At 45.3% G+C, this 17,431-nt stretch overlaps 1 protein-coding gene across 3 annotated transcripts in view; it reads right to left on the bottom strand.

The window, feature by feature from the left end:
* Nucleotides 1-10,312: 10,312 nt before the first annotated feature.
* RACGAP1 (Rac GTPase activating protein 1) overlaps nucleotides 10,313-17,431 on the bottom strand; it is a 28,428-nt gene continuing 21,309 nt past the window's right edge. For all 3 annotated transcript variants that reach the window (XM_047067023.1, XM_047067022.1, XM_047067021.1), the window contains exons 10-17: nucleotides 17,075-17,239; nucleotides 15,729-15,824; nucleotides 15,443-15,641; nucleotides 14,033-14,138; nucleotides 13,724-13,856; nucleotides 13,354-13,489; nucleotides 11,755-11,863; nucleotides 10,313-11,433 (exon numbers count right to left, since the gene is read on the bottom strand). In XM_047067023.1, the coding sequence (XP_046922979.1) occupies nucleotides 11,358-11,433; nucleotides 11,755-11,863; nucleotides 13,354-13,489; nucleotides 13,724-13,856; nucleotides 14,033-14,138; nucleotides 15,443-15,641; nucleotides 15,729-15,824; nucleotides 17,075-17,239 (1,020 nt within the window). In that variant the 3' untranslated portion in view covers nucleotides 10,313-11,357. The remainder of the gene's footprint in view (nucleotides 11,434-11,754; nucleotides 11,864-13,353; nucleotides 13,490-13,723; nucleotides 13,857-14,032; nucleotides 14,139-15,442; nucleotides 15,642-15,728; nucleotides 15,825-17,074; nucleotides 17,240-17,431) is intronic.

Raw genomic sequence — 17,431 nt, forward strand, 5'->3', positions numbered from 1 at the left:
AACTTGGCCCCCACCTTCCGGCTTCTGAGAGGCGCCCTTTAGGTGGGTAGCATGCCTCGTAGAACTAGACTTCAGGTTTTACAAGGAAAGCGGGGTTGGGGGTGGATGAGGGCAGGAAAGACGGGGAGGCATGGCCCCTTGTCCTAACAGGGTGGGCAGGGAATGCCACTCCCTATCCCTGGCATTATATTTCTGGATAGAAAGAATCTGGGGAGCAAATCTGTTCAGTTTCCTCCTCCTACATCTCTTAATGGGACAGAGCAGAAGGAGGCAGGGGAATTCATGACTGTCTTACCCTTCTTTCATCCATCTGGACTCTAGTGGGCATCCTGGGCCTCCAGACCCCCTTGTCTTGGGTATTGGAGCCCAGACAGCCACTCAGCTTAGACACTAAGAGATGTAGAGACCTCGGGGAGCCCCAACTTCTCACCCCACCCTTGGGGGGGAGAGCCAGACTTCCCAGAAGAATCAGGTCCCAGGACAGTCTCTGAGCTCCTCAAAGGTATATCTCTGCTCTTGGGTATGGTTTGGGGGCTAGGGACCTGCCCTCAGCGTGGGGGCTTCCTGAGGATAGAGACAGCCCTTCCAATAGATCTTCATTCCTCACACCTCCAAATGCTCAGGAGAGGACCCCATCCTTGGGAAGCGCTGACACAAAGAGGAGCCTTTTCTAGGGCTGGCAGAGGGGCAGCATATAGGCAAGGGAGGTTTGGGCCAAACAGGCCTTTTCCAAGTGTTTGCCCACCTTCCATCCCCCATCCCCATTCATGGGAGCAATCCAGAGAGGGGGGAAGTCCCTATCACAGCCCCCAGCCCATGACCTGGGCCACAAGCTGTCTCCAGCCTCATTCTCAGTTCTACCAACATCCTCAAAAAGCTATTAATTCCAAGGATGGTAAGAACTCAGGAATGACCCAAGAAACCAAGATTTGCCTTCAGTGCCTCTGAAGGACTCCTAGGTCTCAATTGGCTTGCTAATATTTACAAGCTGCTATAAACATACTCTCCCCATGACTTGGGGTCCTACCTGGATCTCGGCTTCCCCAGCTATAAAATGGGCATAGTCCTCCCCCAGGGCCTGCTGTGAAAACAAGAGATTGGAAAATGTTTTTGGAAGTTAAAATGCTTAAAAAACAAACAATAAATGATGATTATTGTAGCTGTTACTGTAATTATCGGGTTTGAATACAATTGCTTTTGGTAATGGGAGGGAGGAAGAAAGAAGAGAGATGGGAGGATGATTGAGAGGGAGGGAAAAGAGAGTACATTTTTCTCCTTTCATCTGTTCCACTTACACGGGGCCCTGCCTCCTTCTCTCCTGGGTCTGCTGACCTGGGAGCTTTGTGTGTGTGTGTGGAGGGGGGGTGAGGGGGGACACCGGAACAAAGAGACAAGCCAATAAAAGTCAGTTCTTCTCATCTCTATGGTGCTCATCACCATGGTACCCTGAGATACAGCAACCAAATCCATAAAAAAGATAGGTCCTTTTCCATGATGTCTCCAAAGGCGCTGGGGATGGGAGGGGCTACCAAAGTCTTTCAAGGGCAGGGTGACAGAACAAGAGCTGAGTCCCCAAGTGCTCGTGGCCACAGCGGCCGTGTTCAGCGTTCTATAATATTGTCAGTGCAGAATACTATTCACATCTCTCCAAGCCGGGCCCCACTCATCCATCTTCACAATCTCTCAGAGCCCAGAGGCTTCTCGTGCCCTTTCATAAGCAGGGACAGCTGGGTGTGTGTGTGTGTGTGTGTGTGTGTGTGCACACGCGCGTATAGAGGATGTAATTGACTTGCTAAAGGTCACCCAGCTCAGTACCACAGCCCCCTAAGGTCTCCCCAGCTCCAGCTTAGAATTCTCCAAATTAGAGCTCCAGGGGGGCTTATCTGAGCTGCAGCCAGAGGAGGGAAGGAAACAAGAACTAGAAGGTTGAAGAGGGCAGGAGGGGTGGAGCTCCTGCAGTGGGCTCTGAAGCTCCTAGACAAATTGTCTTCGCGTCCCCAGAGTGGAGCACACACTGGGTGCTCAATAAAAGTTTGATGAATGAATGACTGAGGCCGGGCGACTGGGGAAGGAGGGGAGGCAGTAATTGATCAAGAGGAGAATTCAGGAGTTACAAGTTCAGATGAGCCGGGATGAGAGCAGCTGAGGATGCCTATGCTCCAAGGGAGGGGCAGCTGGACGAGAATGCACACCCACACTTGAGCCCCACACCCCCCCCCCCGCCCCCCAACCCAACTACTCCAGAGCAGACTGTGTAACCTCTGTCTCAGGAACTTCCAGGCCAAAAACGTAAGGGGATCTGCTTGGAGAGAGAGCTGGGGGCTAATTTCACAACTAGATCTTTAGAGCTGTGCTCTGTCAGAACAGACTAGAGCAAGAAGACACAAGCTTCATGAAAAGTGAGGAAATAGGTTAGAATCTGAAGAGCATCCAAAGTTAGACACAGGAATGAGTAACCAAAGGTTAGTTTCTCCTTCTCTGGAGCCCTTTAATAGGACAGCCAGCCATCTGTTTGGATGAGGGAAGGGCTGGCCCTCAGGGAGCCATATTCAGAGGTTCCAGCCAGGGGCAAAGAAGCTTCACAGTCCCGGCCCCTAGGTCTGGATGAGGGGCAGGACCATGGGGAGGACGGAGACCCAACCAGGCAGACCCTTGGTGTGCCCGCCCTTCCTCCTGTTTGTCAGGGGAAGTTTTTAATTAATGGTGTGTAATCTGATCTGGCCCTTCTCCCTGCTGAGCACTGCCTTCAATCAGTGGAGCCATCTGCAATTGCAATTCATAATTCTCCCAAAAGGGAGGGGGTGCCTTGGTGATTAATACAATTAGCCTTTTATGTTGATGATTGTCTTAGCAGGAGCAGATGATGTGAGCACAGAGCCTGGGCTGTCGCTCCCCCATTGGCTGGCAGGAAGCCCCTCTCCACTTCCCGCCCCCACTGCTACCTCGGGGCTGTAAAGAGGACACACTGGGACCACACTGTGCTAGGCTGAAGGGAGAGCCCAGGAAGGGGCCAAGCTCTGGAACACATTTACGCTCCTCAGACTTTGGACTGAGGGGAGAGGAGGAGAAGGCTGGAGAATTATCCAGAGACTTCCACCTTCCAAACAAAATCACTTTGACTTAAAGGTTTCTGTGCACCACAGTTTAAATTTAAAAAAAAAAAAAAAAAAAAAAAAAAAAAAAAAAAAGACTACATGAGGATATAATAGGGGTTGAAAGGGTTGAAAACATTTAAAAATAGGCTCAGGCAGTTATGTAGCTGTGTGAACTTGAGCAAGTTTCTTAAGGATCCTGCCTCACTTTCCTCATCTGGAGAATGGGGTCTATGTGATAAGAGGGCTGGAACCACATGGGATGTATGTGTTTAGCAAGGCACCTGACACAGATCTCAGTGGCTGGTAGGGCTGTCCCCATCTCTGCGGTAGACTGCAGTTCCCTCTGCCAATGGCTCAGCAGCCTCCCCGGCAGTTTCAAATGCAGCCCAGTCGCAGCCCAGCCGGCTAGTACTAAAGAAGGAAACGCTTCCTCCCCATTCCCCAGCCTTAGTTAGCTTAAGCAAAGGAGTGTGTGTGTATGAGTCTGTTGGGGGGAGGAGGATCCCAGAGGAAAGGAGTCAAGAATCAAACCCAAAGGGCTCCTGGCTGACTCAGAAGAACATGCAACCAGATCTTGGGGTTGTGAGTTCAAGTCCCACGTTGGCTTTTATTACTAAAAATAAGTAAACTTTAAAAAAAAAAAAAAAAAAAGAATCAAACCCAAGAAAGAAAGAAATACTTCCCCAGAACAGAGAACTCGAGCACTGGAGTGATCATGGCTGAGAGCTGGTTTGTGGAAAGATTGAGGGAATGAGAGTAAGGAGTCTGGGCAGATATAAGGGGGTAAAAAGATGCAGGGCTTTGAACATCTGGTATTTTATATGAAAGCTAAGAAAACATAAGGGGAGCAGCCATCGTTGCTGAGGGTTTAAAAGGTAGCACATATCAAAGTCTGTGATCTCTGATCTATAATAAGGTCAAATGATCTGCAACAAGCTGATTGGGGTCTTGATGGGAGAGTGCACTGGGTCAGGAGAAGCGATGGGCTCAGTCCCTCCAGGCCCACAGCACTGCACTTCACGACCTGAAGCAGCGCGAGAAGAGAGCTACCTATCGAGAGGGATGTTAACCCCAAGCCAGTGCCAGGCCCCAGCAATGTCAGGGGGAAGACAGGGAGTGAAGAAGGGAAGGGAGAAGTTAAGAGCTAATCAAGAAGCATCTGGCCAAATAGTGGCCACTTGGGTAGCTGGGGCGGGGGGTCTGCACAGCCAAGATGTGCAATCACCTCTCAGGGAGGGGCATCTACACTGAGGAGCAGTGCATAGTTAGCAAAAGCTGGAGGGGAGCTCGGTTAGTGAAGGTGGTTTATGGGAGTGTGGTGTCCGACAGCACTAATTAATAGACTGCAGTTAATGCGTAGAAAAGGAGGAAGTGAAAACTGTGTCAGAGCTCTGATTAAGTCAGCTAAAGGGGCAGTTATCGCCAGAGCTGGGTCCCTGGTGGCAGGGACCAACAACTCCACTCCAGCCGCACGGACATATGGAACGAGGCCCAGCCAGGCCAGGGCCCGGGCCGAGATCAGAGGAGAGGCCAGGACAGTCGCTGGGGATGTCCAGTTATGAGGCACCAGGCTGGAGGTGCCTCTCCGCCCAGAACGTGCTTCCCGGCCCTCTCTAGCTGCCCTGTTCATCCTGAGACGCAGCTATAATGTCATCACCTCTGAGGCTCTTATGCCTCCAGCCGCCCACTCCTGAGCTCCCACAGCACTCTGCACACACACACCTCCATCCTGGCACTGAACACCCCTCTGGAGTTGTTTGAACACCTCTATTGGAACATGAAGACCTTCTTAAACAAAATTATGTTTTTATTCTACTCCTTGTCTCAGGGCAACAGTTTCCTTAACTTGACTGTCTTTTTTTTTTTTTTTTTATGGATCCCCGAACCATGGCCTTCCAGTTTCAAGGGAGGAAAGACCTCTGATACTCTGGATTTGGTGAGCAAATTAGACAAAGGATTGCAAGAAATACTCCCAGCTCCCTGCCCAAACAGACCTCTAGTCTCTTTTACGTGTTAAAGCACCCCAATGTTTCAGTACTATGTACTGATTTCAGAACTCCACCAGGAAGTACTATTATTTTGGTCATAGCCTCACTGATTCACAATGGCTTTTCGCTACCTTTCCCCAACTCGGGGGTCACATGAAATGGCTCCAGGATGGGTCATGACTGGGACAGATTTTGATCCTATCCTACACATTGCCTGCCTGCCTCTTTGTGCTAGATGTCCCAAGGCTGAGCCCTGCTTTTCCTATCCCACAGCCTCCTTCAGATGCAGGGAACTCCCTGTTTTAAAGCTCTTCGACCACAGCTAAGTAGCAGGTTCCCTGGTCTCCACATCTGGTCTAGCCAACAGCCTACCTCCCAGGAACAGCTAACGCTTCTAGCCCAAATAACATGGTTAATAAGATGCACCACTATTTTATGAGCTACTAAAAAAGAAAAACACTGCACTGTATTTGTAAGATGTCATTGATTATAAGATATCCCAATCCTCAGAAATATTTAAAAAATATATTTTAAGTGCATCATATGACCAAGAAAATGATCATTTCTCCTCTGGATCTTGGCTCTTTACATCAGATTTTAAAGTGAAGGGGAATGGAAGGCCAAAGTGGGAACCACATGAGGGTCTCAAGTCTTCTTCCTCTAAGGGGGATGGGCACCATTGTCCTCGTACGCTCTCAACTCTATTCCAGCTTTTAAATACCCAGGCCACCCAACATGGTAAACATCTCCTCTCCCTCAGTGCCAGGGAGGCCAGTGAAGAAAACCCCATGTTTTTTTATGGAGACAAAATAAAACACAAACCATGTCAAGCAGGGACCACCATTTTTGAGGGGATAATCGCCTAGCACTCCAACACCATTTATCCAACCACTTCCCACCCTACCGGGTTATCTTCCCCAGAGCCTCCAGGCCAGTGCCATGAGAAGATGCCGAGATTAGTCATTTCCTCCTAATCGGGCTAAAACAGCTCCGTTAAGCTGCCGACTGCAGGCAGTTCCCGTTAAAGCAAAGCAGCTGGAAAGGGCTTAGCCCTTTAATGCCAGCAGCTGTATCTCCCCAGTGCGGCTGCTCTGCTGAGGGGCTGGACTCTGTCCAGAAGCATCAGGCGTTTAGCCCCAGTCAACGTATATTAACCTAAGAGGAGAAAGCAGCCAGCTCCCTGGGAGGAGGAGAGGTGGTTCATTTATGCAGCCCACCTGAGGCCTTGCTTTCCAGTGAGGAAGAAAAATCCCAGCCCCTTCGTATGTCTTGCTCTCCTAAAATCTGCACAAACTGTACTATCGCACAGGCAGGAAGAGCTTTCTCTGTGGCAGGAGCAACTTCATTTTATTTTATTATTTTTTAATGCTTATTTAGTTTTTTGAGAGAGAGACAGAGTGGAAACAGGGGAGGGGCAGAGAGAGAGAGGGACACAGAATCAGAAGCAGGCTCCAGGCTCTGAGCTGTCAGCACAGAGCCACACTCGGGGCTTGAACTCACGAGCTGTGAGATCATGACCTAAGCTCAAGTCGGATGCTTAACCGACTGAGCCACCCAAGCACCCCAGCAACTCCATTTTAAAAACTTATCTAAAGACAAATCCACTTGTTTTGACAACAAAAGACTTTAGGCCACTGACCACACAGACTCATTCTCCTTTGAGCTGATTTTGTTCCCTCTGAGGCCTGAAGTATTCTTCTGATGCCAGGTGTGCATATGTGTGGACACAACAGACTACTTCTTGGAGAGCAACGGGTCCTGGGGTTGATGAGGAAGAAAGCTGAACAGCCCTCAGAAAGCCCTGGCACAGAGCAGGCTGCTCAAGAGAGATCACTTGAAGACTTCTTACTCAAAGCCAGATGGTGAACATGAGATGGGGTGAGAGCTAATGCCACTCAGGGGGAAAGCCAATAAGCTAATCCGCTGACACGTTTCTAGAAGCAGGCTGATGACTTTGGCTCAGAGACTTGCCTATTCTTGGCTCTGAGCTTCAGAGCACACAAGATGCACATGGGTGACCCGAGAACTGACTCCCACAAGGAGAACAGCAAACATTCACACCAACACATCCTCCTCCTTCCACACAGAAAACAGCCCTGGAGGGGCGCCTGGGTGGCTCGGTCGGTTAAGCGTCCAACTTCGGCTCAGGTCATGATCTTGTGGTTTGTGGCTTTGAGCCCCACATCAGGCTCTGTGCTGACAGCTCAGAGCCTGGAGCCTGCTTCAGATTCTGTGTCGCCCTCTCTCTCTCCCCTTTCCCTGCCCATATCTCTCTCTCTCAAAAATAAATATTAAAAAAGAAGAAGAAAATAGCCCTGGATCACCATGCCCAGGACTTCCACCTCTATAAGACAATAAGCCCAACCATTAAGAAAGACATTCCATTCTCCTGTCCCAAATGCTTTTCCCGGCAGTCTAGGCCACCCTGCTCCTTCTGGGTCATCTATACATAAGCACATCCACATACAGCCCTGAGTGGAATCATTTACATACCTAATAATATTCCAACAGACCCCACAATGCTGATTTAAATAGCAAGCACCACAGCTGAACTCCGGTGGGAGCGCTAATCCCCAGGTTCTTATCCTAGCTAAACTAGAGATTAGTTTGTGGAAATTTATGCCAAATCACCCCTCTGAATTTACCAGTTGGGATAAGATCACCTGCCCACCCCACATGGGTGTTGTGGCATCAAGTAAGATGATGAATGAAAGCACTTGATATATTGTCGATCACCATTATCGCATTTCCTAGAGGAATCAGTTAATTCCATCTTTACTGATGGCCGGAGAGGATATTAACTGGCAAGTGCTTTATTAGAAATCTAAATATCCACTTACACGTGTCTGAGCCTAGCACGCAGATGGTGTCCAACTGTGTGAGATGTGAGAGCAATCTGTATAAAAACAATGCAACTAAATGAAACTGGCAAGAGTTACAAAGGGAGAAGGTAGACAAAAGGAAAATTCCTGCTTCCAACTCTGAGTCCCTGAAAAGTGGCCTCCTTTCCCATCCCACACAACTGCGGAGGACAAGGCTCCCACACACTACAAGGTTATTCCTGGTGACGTCAAACTGCCTTCTGCCTGACTTCATGAATAGAAACCATCAACAAATACAGACTCTGAGAACCAGAGTCTAATAAATTACACAAGGTAAGGACCCCCTGGCTCGGGGCCTTCACTTATTTACAAAATAGACCACCTACAGGGAGACTTTTTTTTTTTTTTAATCACTAAATTCCTAGGTTAAGTGACCAGTCTCCAAATCCTGTTTACACTAAAAGCACAATGACTAACATGCCCCGACTCTGCATGCTTAACAGCTTTTCACACCAGTGGCTGAAACCGGAGTCGTGATCAAGGAAATCATCAAAGCACATGGATCAAGACACCCTACTGTATGCACTGTGCCGACTTGAACACTGAGCTCTGTGCCTCCCTTCCTTCCCAGATCGGGACTCCATAACAGCTCCTTCCCTGCTCACAGCTGAGCCTAAGAAAAGGTGACACGTGATTAAGCAAACCGCTGCTCGGTATGCCAGGCTTGCCACAATGGGTCTTCCAGATGCTTTTCCAACGGGAAATCACATACCATACGTATATGAGGTGTGTTTGTGTGTGTGTCTGAAGCTTGAGGTGGGCAGGGAGGCCCTGCTGTAACAAAACAAACCCAGCAAGGCTGATAGCTTTGCTCCCTGCACTCACTCAGCATTCGGCACTTTGTGCTGCCCAGTAATTTAGGCATGAATTTAAGAATTCAAGACCTCTTTCAATGCCACAGTTGCAGTTCGTAGCCAAAACTGACCATTTTTGTCACGGTAAATCACTTGAACACTCTTGTCCTGTGATGGAAACTCAGGTGCCTTCTATTTCTGCAAGCAATGAATTTGCCTTCTTAAGGAAGGAGAAATCATTACACACCCAGTAATAAATGCAAATTGTTGCTGCTGAATCAAACCATGTAATGCTTGCCCAGTTAAATAAACATCAAACTTAGGAGTCTTACCTAGACTGATGGAGAACGGATTTAAAGATTTAGATTCTGGTTATTAGCAGGTGAGAGAGGAAAGCTGCATTAACTGCATTACAGGCAGAGTCAGAGGCAGCATCAGAACGGGTGAGGAGCAGGAGCCAGTGTGACGGCTACTCCAAAGCACCGGACCCTTTCCTTAAATCTCACATCAAGGCGACACAACTGAATTAAGAAAGCCCTCGAAAGTCGAGCTGTTCCACATGAAGAACTATTAAAGAAGTTGAAGGTGGGTACATATTTCCCTTTGCTAATATCAGAATTATTTTCACGGCTGAGGTCTCTTGGCCTAGTCCAAAACCGAGCAACTGGCTGCCAACATCTGACACACAGGACCATTTCCTTTTTCGTTAATGGGCCATCAGTTCCTGCATAGGGTAGTCTTGCCTTCACTAACATTCTACAATCCATTTGCTTCCTCCACATTAGTGACTTAAAATGCACCGAGGGGAGATACTACAGAACAGCAAATATGGAACCGGGCCAACACCAGGCTTGCACAGACATAAGAAAAGAGATGGCATCTAGGACAAAGTTAAAACAATTAAAAATAAAACTTAACAGGCGTGTGTGTGTAAAGGGGGTGGGGGAAAGAGGAGAGAGGACCCATCCTCTTTCAATTTGCTGAGGCAAAATCTCCCTGCTGTGAGAGCTGCCACCTCCCGGGAAAAGAGCCAGTAGGTTGCCTCCTCTCTCAGCGGTTACATATTAAGCCTGCAACTGTTTACGCTCAATCTCAGATACATTCTGTTCACCAGCTTCAGAGTTCCAAGTGCAGGTGCCCTCAGTTAATCATCCCAGCTCACTCCAGAGGCACTTCCAGCAGTGAAGGATGTTCCAGGCAGTCAGCCAGCCAGAGTCGGTTTTTTTTTTTTTTTTTTTTTTAACTGCACCATTCTGGTCCCTAAAGACTTGTTTAAAAAGTTTGGTTTTTGTTTAAAGTGGTTTCCTCAGATGAGAGGTAACAGTCAAAGGACAAATCTAGGACTTCAATTTGGACGATGAAAGACAATGAGGAATGAAGAAACAAACCCTTGGTGGTGACAGCATTGGGGGAGGGAAGGGAATGGAAATGAATAGTAGACCTAAACGCTGAGGAAAAATATTTTCTTAAAAAAAAGTGTTGAAGGTTACCTTCCAAGACAAGAAAATCAACCTCATAGTCATTTTGAAAAAACTATTTACTTTTTTCCAAATATGTGTTTTACAGAAAAGGGTCGCTATGGGTCAAAAACATTCTACAGAAAAAAGCATTTTTATAGATATTGGAAATAATTTTAATAAAAGAACAAGTTCATATTTATCTAGCTGTGGCTGTGTTCCATAGGAAGAGTTTAGCAACCAAAGTGCAAAGACAAAATGAGTGTGGCATTTCTTGCCACACAAAATATTGACAATCTCCCTTATAGCCTACTCTTAATTGCAAACTGGGATGCCAAATAGATGACATATGACCTTTAGAAGTAGGGCTCCAATGGACAAGGGGACAGGAGGGTCAAGCATCAGAATGAATTCAACCGAAGTGCAAACTGGCTTTGACCCCAGCCAAACCCAAAGTCCAGCCAGAGGCCCGTTAGAGATAAATACAAGTAGGAATATCACTTTTACAAGGTTGTGCCACTTAACACTATTAAACCTAATCGATCCAAATCAAAGCTAAGCACACCCCCATTACTAGTTCTGTCCTCGTCCTATCCCATTTTTATGAAGGCTCCACATGATAGCTTAGTTCATGCCGGGGGAAGATCTTCCAAGTTCTCAGAAGGAGCCCTCCCAAATCCTCTGTCCAACCTTTTTTTACCCTGCCCTCCCACCTCCCACCCTGAGACAAGTCAATCTTAACAAAGAGGTGGGGATTCTGTCATTGTCTCAGGGAAATTAGTTCTAAATAACACCAGAGAAAGATCACTTCCATGAGCAGCATTTGGCTTTAAGCCAAGGGGATGCACCTTCTTCCAGCCTCCCCGCAAAATCACAACGAATTCTGTATCATCCTTTCTACCGCTGGAGAGATCTCCCAAGTTCCCAACAATGACTGCACAAGGTGTTGATATTACATTACTTGAGGAGAAGGAGAGGGAGATATATATAGTTTTAATAAAACCCCCATGCACAATTAAACTTGATTAAAAGCCTGGAGAATGCTAAAAGTAGTAATGAGTCCAGGAGGCTGCAGAGCGGAGAGTACAGGTGCAGCCTTCCTGCAGTCAGGAAATGCTGGCAAGTAACAGGAGACATGACTTCACTTGAGCATTGGAGAAGCAAAAAAGTTGCCTTGTCGTCCTAAGTTGGTGGCAGATTTGCTTTTGCTCCCAAATCTAAAGGAAAAGAAAATGAACTGAAAAAGGAGTCTATAAAAAAAGGTAAACTGTAACATTATTTAATATTATCATCTAAAAATAGGAAGCCCTCCACAACTACTCTGTAAACGACTCTTTGTCACCTGAGATGAGAGAGGGGAAACAAAACCTTTAGACCCTTTTAAAAAGGGGGTTGTTATGGCTCCAGATTACCTTTTAATGCCTACTTGCTAGCTCAGGTCTCATTCAATTTTTCTTTCAATAAGCTTCGGTGTGATAGGAAAAGAGGCCTAAGGAAGCAGCCCTATTTTACTTCCAAAGCCAGCCAGTTCCACATACCTGGGAGTGTTCTTGGTGAGGGTGGAGCGGACTCTCTGCGACAGGGAACTAGATGAAGGAGTCTTGAGAAGCTGATGCTCAGGAGTGGTCACGGGCCCCAGTAAACTCACTTTAATCAAAGTTAAGACATATTTTTAAAGGAGGCACAAAAAGGAAAGCACCCTTGTCAGTGGCCAGTTTTAAGTTGAGTATGCCATGAAGCACTTAAGAGCTAAGGTTAGAGGCCCAAAGTCCCAGAGATCATTTCAGTCATTGTCTTGTAACACAGCAGTATATCTTTTGAACTGTGCGGGCAACTGCTCAATGAATAGCTGACTTTCACTTCCTGATTGAGGCCATTCTCAAACTCCAGCTTTCACAAATCTAACGTCTGATCATTTGGTTCTTACCTGTATTAGAAAAAACAGTATGCTTTTTTTTTTTTTTTAATTTTTTTTTTTTTTAATGTTTTTTTATTTATTTTTGGGACAGGGAGAGACAGAGCATGAACGGGGGAGGGGCAGAGAGAGAGGGAGACACAGAATCGGAAACAGGCTCCAGGCTCTGAGTCATCAGCCCAGAGCCCGACACGGGGCTCGAACTCACGGACCGCGAGATCGTGACCTGGCTGAAGTCGGACGCTCAACCGACTGCGCCACCCAGGCGCCCCTAGTATGCTTTCTTAAAAAGGATCTTGGGGCACCTGGGGGGCTCGGTCAGTGAAATGCCCGACTCTTGATTTAGGCTCAGGTCATGACCTCATGGTCATGGAATTGAGTGAGTCCTGCATCGGGCTCCACGCTGTGTGTGTGTGGAGCCTGCTTGAGATTCTCTCTCTGTCCCCATCTCTTTCCGCCCCACCCCTGTTCGTGCTCTCTCAAAATAAATAAATAAACGTTTAAAAAAAAAAAGGGATCTTGCAAAAATAAAGAATAGGTCTCCAATGCCAGTAAAAGTTGGAAGAAACCAGCCTCGTGCATTTTTGGTGGCAATACAAATTGGCAAAAGCCTTTAAGAAATCAAGTTGGTTATCAACAATAGCCAACGTATGGAAAGAGCCCAAATGTCCATCGATGGATGAATGGATAAAGAAGACGTGGCATATATGTTATAAATAACACCAATTCTTAATAGAACATGTAACTAAATTATAGTTTACAACCATAAAAGTGATACATAGTAACAGGAAAAGTCCTCACAATATGCTACGTGAAATAAGATCAAACTATATCTGAATTGTTATATTTTTAAAATATCCATATGTATATAAAGAAAAGGAGAACCATGTTTCATGAACATAAAAAAAAATAAGGATAGTAGAACTGTACAAATTTTCTTTAATGTTAGAATCCTCATAATGAATTTAAAATTTTTTATTGAAGAATATGAATTCCAAATAGCTCTAGCAAAGGCACGAAGAGAGTAAATAGCCAGAACTAGAGAAGAAGTCAGGTCCCTTAAGAAGCATAACTTGGGGGGCACCTGGGTGGCTCAGTTGGTTAAGCATCTGACTATGATCTCAGCTCAGGTCTCAAACTCAGGGTCATGAGTTCAAGCCCTACTTTGGCCTACTATTAAAAAAAAAAAAAAAAAAAAAAGAAAGCACAACTCGGGCCTTACCTTTAATATCTGGGGTCTGTGGTGTTGAAAAGGCATTTGAATTTTCAATGACATGCATGGGGTCAACGTTCTCTTGTTCTACCATCATGAACCGACTCCAATATTCCAGGGGCAGTGAAAGCAGGCACTCTACCACCTAAAAAGCCACCAAACATGTTAGCACACCCCCAAACCTCAGGGCTTACCTCTCACCACTCTCTCATTTTATCATGTTATACAAGTTTTTATATATATATGAAATGTTACACAAGTTTTTGTGTATTTATGAAATACATTAAAACTCGCATAACATTAACACACATACGTGTTACACACACACACACACACACACACACACACACACACACACACACACAATGCACTTCTCTACCTTGGGCTGACGTTTGATGTCCTGCAACATTACCACTGGATCTGGATTAGGCACAGCATGGGCAACTATGGTAGGCCCAAAGACTTTAGCCAGATTAGCCACATCCATTTTAGTATTTGGGCTCTGAGCCACTCTAAACAAGAGAACAGTCAATTAGAAGACTTTGTCCATCCACTTAAATGCAGACCAAAATATAAGATCTACCAGAAAACAATTCACCCCTCACGTTCCCTCCCTAACACCCAACCCACATTATGCTCCCAGTGGCAAATTCCCAACCTCTCAGAAACAAGTTTCTGCTGTACTCACCTCTGCAAGTGAATCATAAGGAAAGCTAATGTGTCTCTGTTGGCCTGGGGCAGGTCACCAATAGCCTGGTACATGGCAGCTTTGCTGTTGTCCTCATCTGGGATTTCTGTAAATGAAAGGAAAGCACCAAGAGGCCTAGACTTCTTTCTCTTGACAGCGGGCTTCCAAGTGATCGACCACAAAGTGTCATCTATACAGTAAGCTTCTGAAACTTCTGATTAGGTTCATGACTGAAACGAACTCCAGTTTCATTAACAAGCAGGACACTAGCCAACAGCTCAATATTAGAAATCGGAACCTTCACAAAAATCGGCCCCTGCAGTTAGGGAAAGCAGCTAGCAAGCCTTGTGCTGGGAAGGCAGGCCTACAGCCGCAGCGACTACAATTACCAAGAAGGTTTTCATCTATAAAACATGTTCAAGGGCCCACTATGTACCAGGTACTATTCTAAGTGCTCAGGTAAAGTGGAATTAAGCAAAGATTTTGCCTCATGGAACTTACATTCTATTAGAGGAGTCAGTCAAAAAGCAGGTTATCTATCAGGTAGTGATACACAGGGGAAGCTAGAAAGTAATGGGAGCGGTTATTTTGGACAAGGTGGTCAGGAAAGGTGTTTTTGAGGACAAGACACCCAAGAAGAAACCCAAAAGAAAGAAAGGGAGGAAGGGCATATCATGCAAATACATTCCAGGCTGAAATAATAACAAATGCGCGGGCCTCAAGATGGGAGTCAGCTTGTCAAGTGCTAAGAGTCGCAAGAACCCCAACAAGTGGAGAAGAAGAAAGAAGGGAAGGGCATGGAGAGAAATGATGCTAGAGACGTAAGGAGCCGGCTCATACAGGTGGGGTCTTTGGGGCCATGTTAAGGGCTGTGGATTTTATTCCGAGAGTGACGGGAAGCCACTGGAGATACTAAAGACAGAAGGGCTATCATCTAATATAAATTTTAAAAGGGCCCTTCTGGATACTATATGAGGATCACAGTGTCAAGGGCCAGAGTAGAAAAGGGAAAACACTAGGTTCTTCTGTCACTCCAGGATGAGAGATGTCAAGAGGGGTAGTAGTAGGAGTGGCAAATTTCAATTTTAAGATAAATTTTACAAGACCTCTGCTGACAAGATTTGCCAATGGATTAAATGTGGTGTGGGGGAAAAGAAACCAAAGATGGCTCCAAGTTCAAAATGACAATCTCAAACTCTACCAAAAATAACAACAACAATAAATGCTGTTAGCGCCCTGTATAGTTTAGACAGGAAGAGGACAGGCACCAGGAACATGGATACAGGCATTCTTCATCAAAGTATTTGAGCATCTACTATATGGCAGGCACTGTACTGGGCAGTAAACACAAGAGTCAAAAATTCCTGCCCCTGGGGCACTCACATTCTAGAATTAAAGAGCTACTCTTACCTGCTGCTTCCATGAAAGTCTTGTTTAGCCGAAAGGTCAGAAGGGGTTCTTTGAGATTTCGAAGGAAGTCCTTCAGGAGGCTACAGATAGCATGGATATCATCCACTTTGCTGAGGAGGGGTACAGTTTTCACTCTGAGGAATTTCTCTTTCAGCTCTTTTACTGTCCGGTCACAGCCAGAGATCCGATACAGGCCTGTCTATTATCAAGGTGACACTTTCAGAAAGAACCTCCTAATCATTAACACAAATTAACAGATTCACGCTCTCTGAATGTTGACTCTTACCTCTGTCAGCCCTCTCTGCTCAATCTCATTTACACAATGGACAACAATGGAGGGAATCATTGGAGAAGTCTGGGACACATAATCTGCCAGGATTCCCTGAAAAGGGAGAGTTTTAAGTTATTATTTATTACCACTTAGACCAGCAAATGAAGGTGAATAGGAAAAACGTCTCCAAACTCATGCTCAGGTTGGGATGTCATGTTTACTTTTAAATTCCTGTTCCCAAAGCATACATTAGAACAGAGACTCTCCGTTTGTTGTTTTTTTTTTTTCCTATCTCCACACCAGGACTGGTTTCTGGTCACGTACCACATTCTTGCATGAACAAGTAATATGACCACTATCTACAACTCTACTCCTGCTTCTCTTCTACTCAAGGGCCTCAGAAAACAAGCAATGACAAGATTACAGGTATAGGCTTTAATATAAACTAATTTATTATTCTAAAAAAGAAAACCTTTTTACACTTTTATTACTCTTAGTAAGAAATATTATTTAACACAAGTCACAGTTGCTCGGGACACAAACATATCTGTAGGGGAGAACTCCATGGTTCTATATCAGAGTACAGAAAATTTGTAACCAATTATAGGCACAAATAAGAACTCCTAAGATTAAAAAAAGTAACATTTGATTTGCTGGGGGCTGGATAGCAGCATAATCATTTTGTTTTGAATCTTAACACTGGTCATACAATAAATAATTTATTAACAGATTGAATCAATGTTTAGAAATAAGCAATCTAATCTTAATAGCCTAGTATAGAATATCTCTAACATAAGAGAAAGTACATTCACAGATGAAATTACAGGATGGCTGGGATTTGTTTCAACACAATTCACTACACAGGGCCAGGAGGACATGGGGGTATTGATAAATCAAAATTGGACATGAAGTAGTAATCACAGAAGTTGAGTGACAGGAACCAGGGATTATTCTCATCTCTCTACTTCTGTATATGTTTGAAATTTTACAAAATAGGAATAGAGTGTGGAGGGGAAGGAAGAGAAGAGGAAAGGAAAGGAAGGGAAAGGAATAAGGAAGGAAAGGAGGAAAGGGAAGGAAAGGAAAGAGTATGAGTAGGGAAGAGGGGACAGGGTGGGGGAAAGGGAGGGAGGGAGAGAAGGGAAGGAAAGAGGAGTGTGGTGTAGAAAAGTTATTAAATAGACAAACCCAAGCAGGACTCTCCTGCAAATTAACATTTTATAATTTCTCTTCAACATTCATGGAAAAAAATATGCTTCGTATCACTTATTTTAGGATAAAAACGGACAGTAAGCTTTGGAAAAGCTAAAGAAGCCATAACACAAGGACAGCTCCCACAGCTGTCATACATGTGGTCATACCTCTCCAATCTTGACAGGTGTTCCTATCAGGGTAGGAATGCAGGGAAGGGGACAGCGGTCCCGACATTCTGGATGAGAGACCACACGACAATCTCGACACTTCAGAGACAGCTTGCCAAACTTTATCCGCTTTCCACATGGAACACAAGATTCAGGTTTAATAACCTGAGAACAAAAGAGGGCAGAAAGAACAGAACGGTCTGAATTAGAAAATTATCATCATCAACAACCAACAACCTCCTAATTCCTTTACACTTATTTGTGTAATTCTCGCAATAATCCTACAATATAGGTTTTGTTTTCTTTGTTTTAAGATAAGGGAATAGAAGCAAAAACAGCCTGTGTAACCTGCATAAG

The sequence above is a fragment of the Lynx rufus genome, unplaced genomic scaffold, assembly GCF_022079265.1.
Source record: "Lynx rufus isolate CCGP_SWC_20201006 ecotype Redwood Valley unplaced genomic scaffold, mLynRuf1.p SCAF_7, whole genome shotgun sequence".
NCBI classification, from domain to species: domain Eukaryota; kingdom Metazoa; phylum Chordata; class Mammalia; order Carnivora; family Felidae; genus Lynx; species Lynx rufus.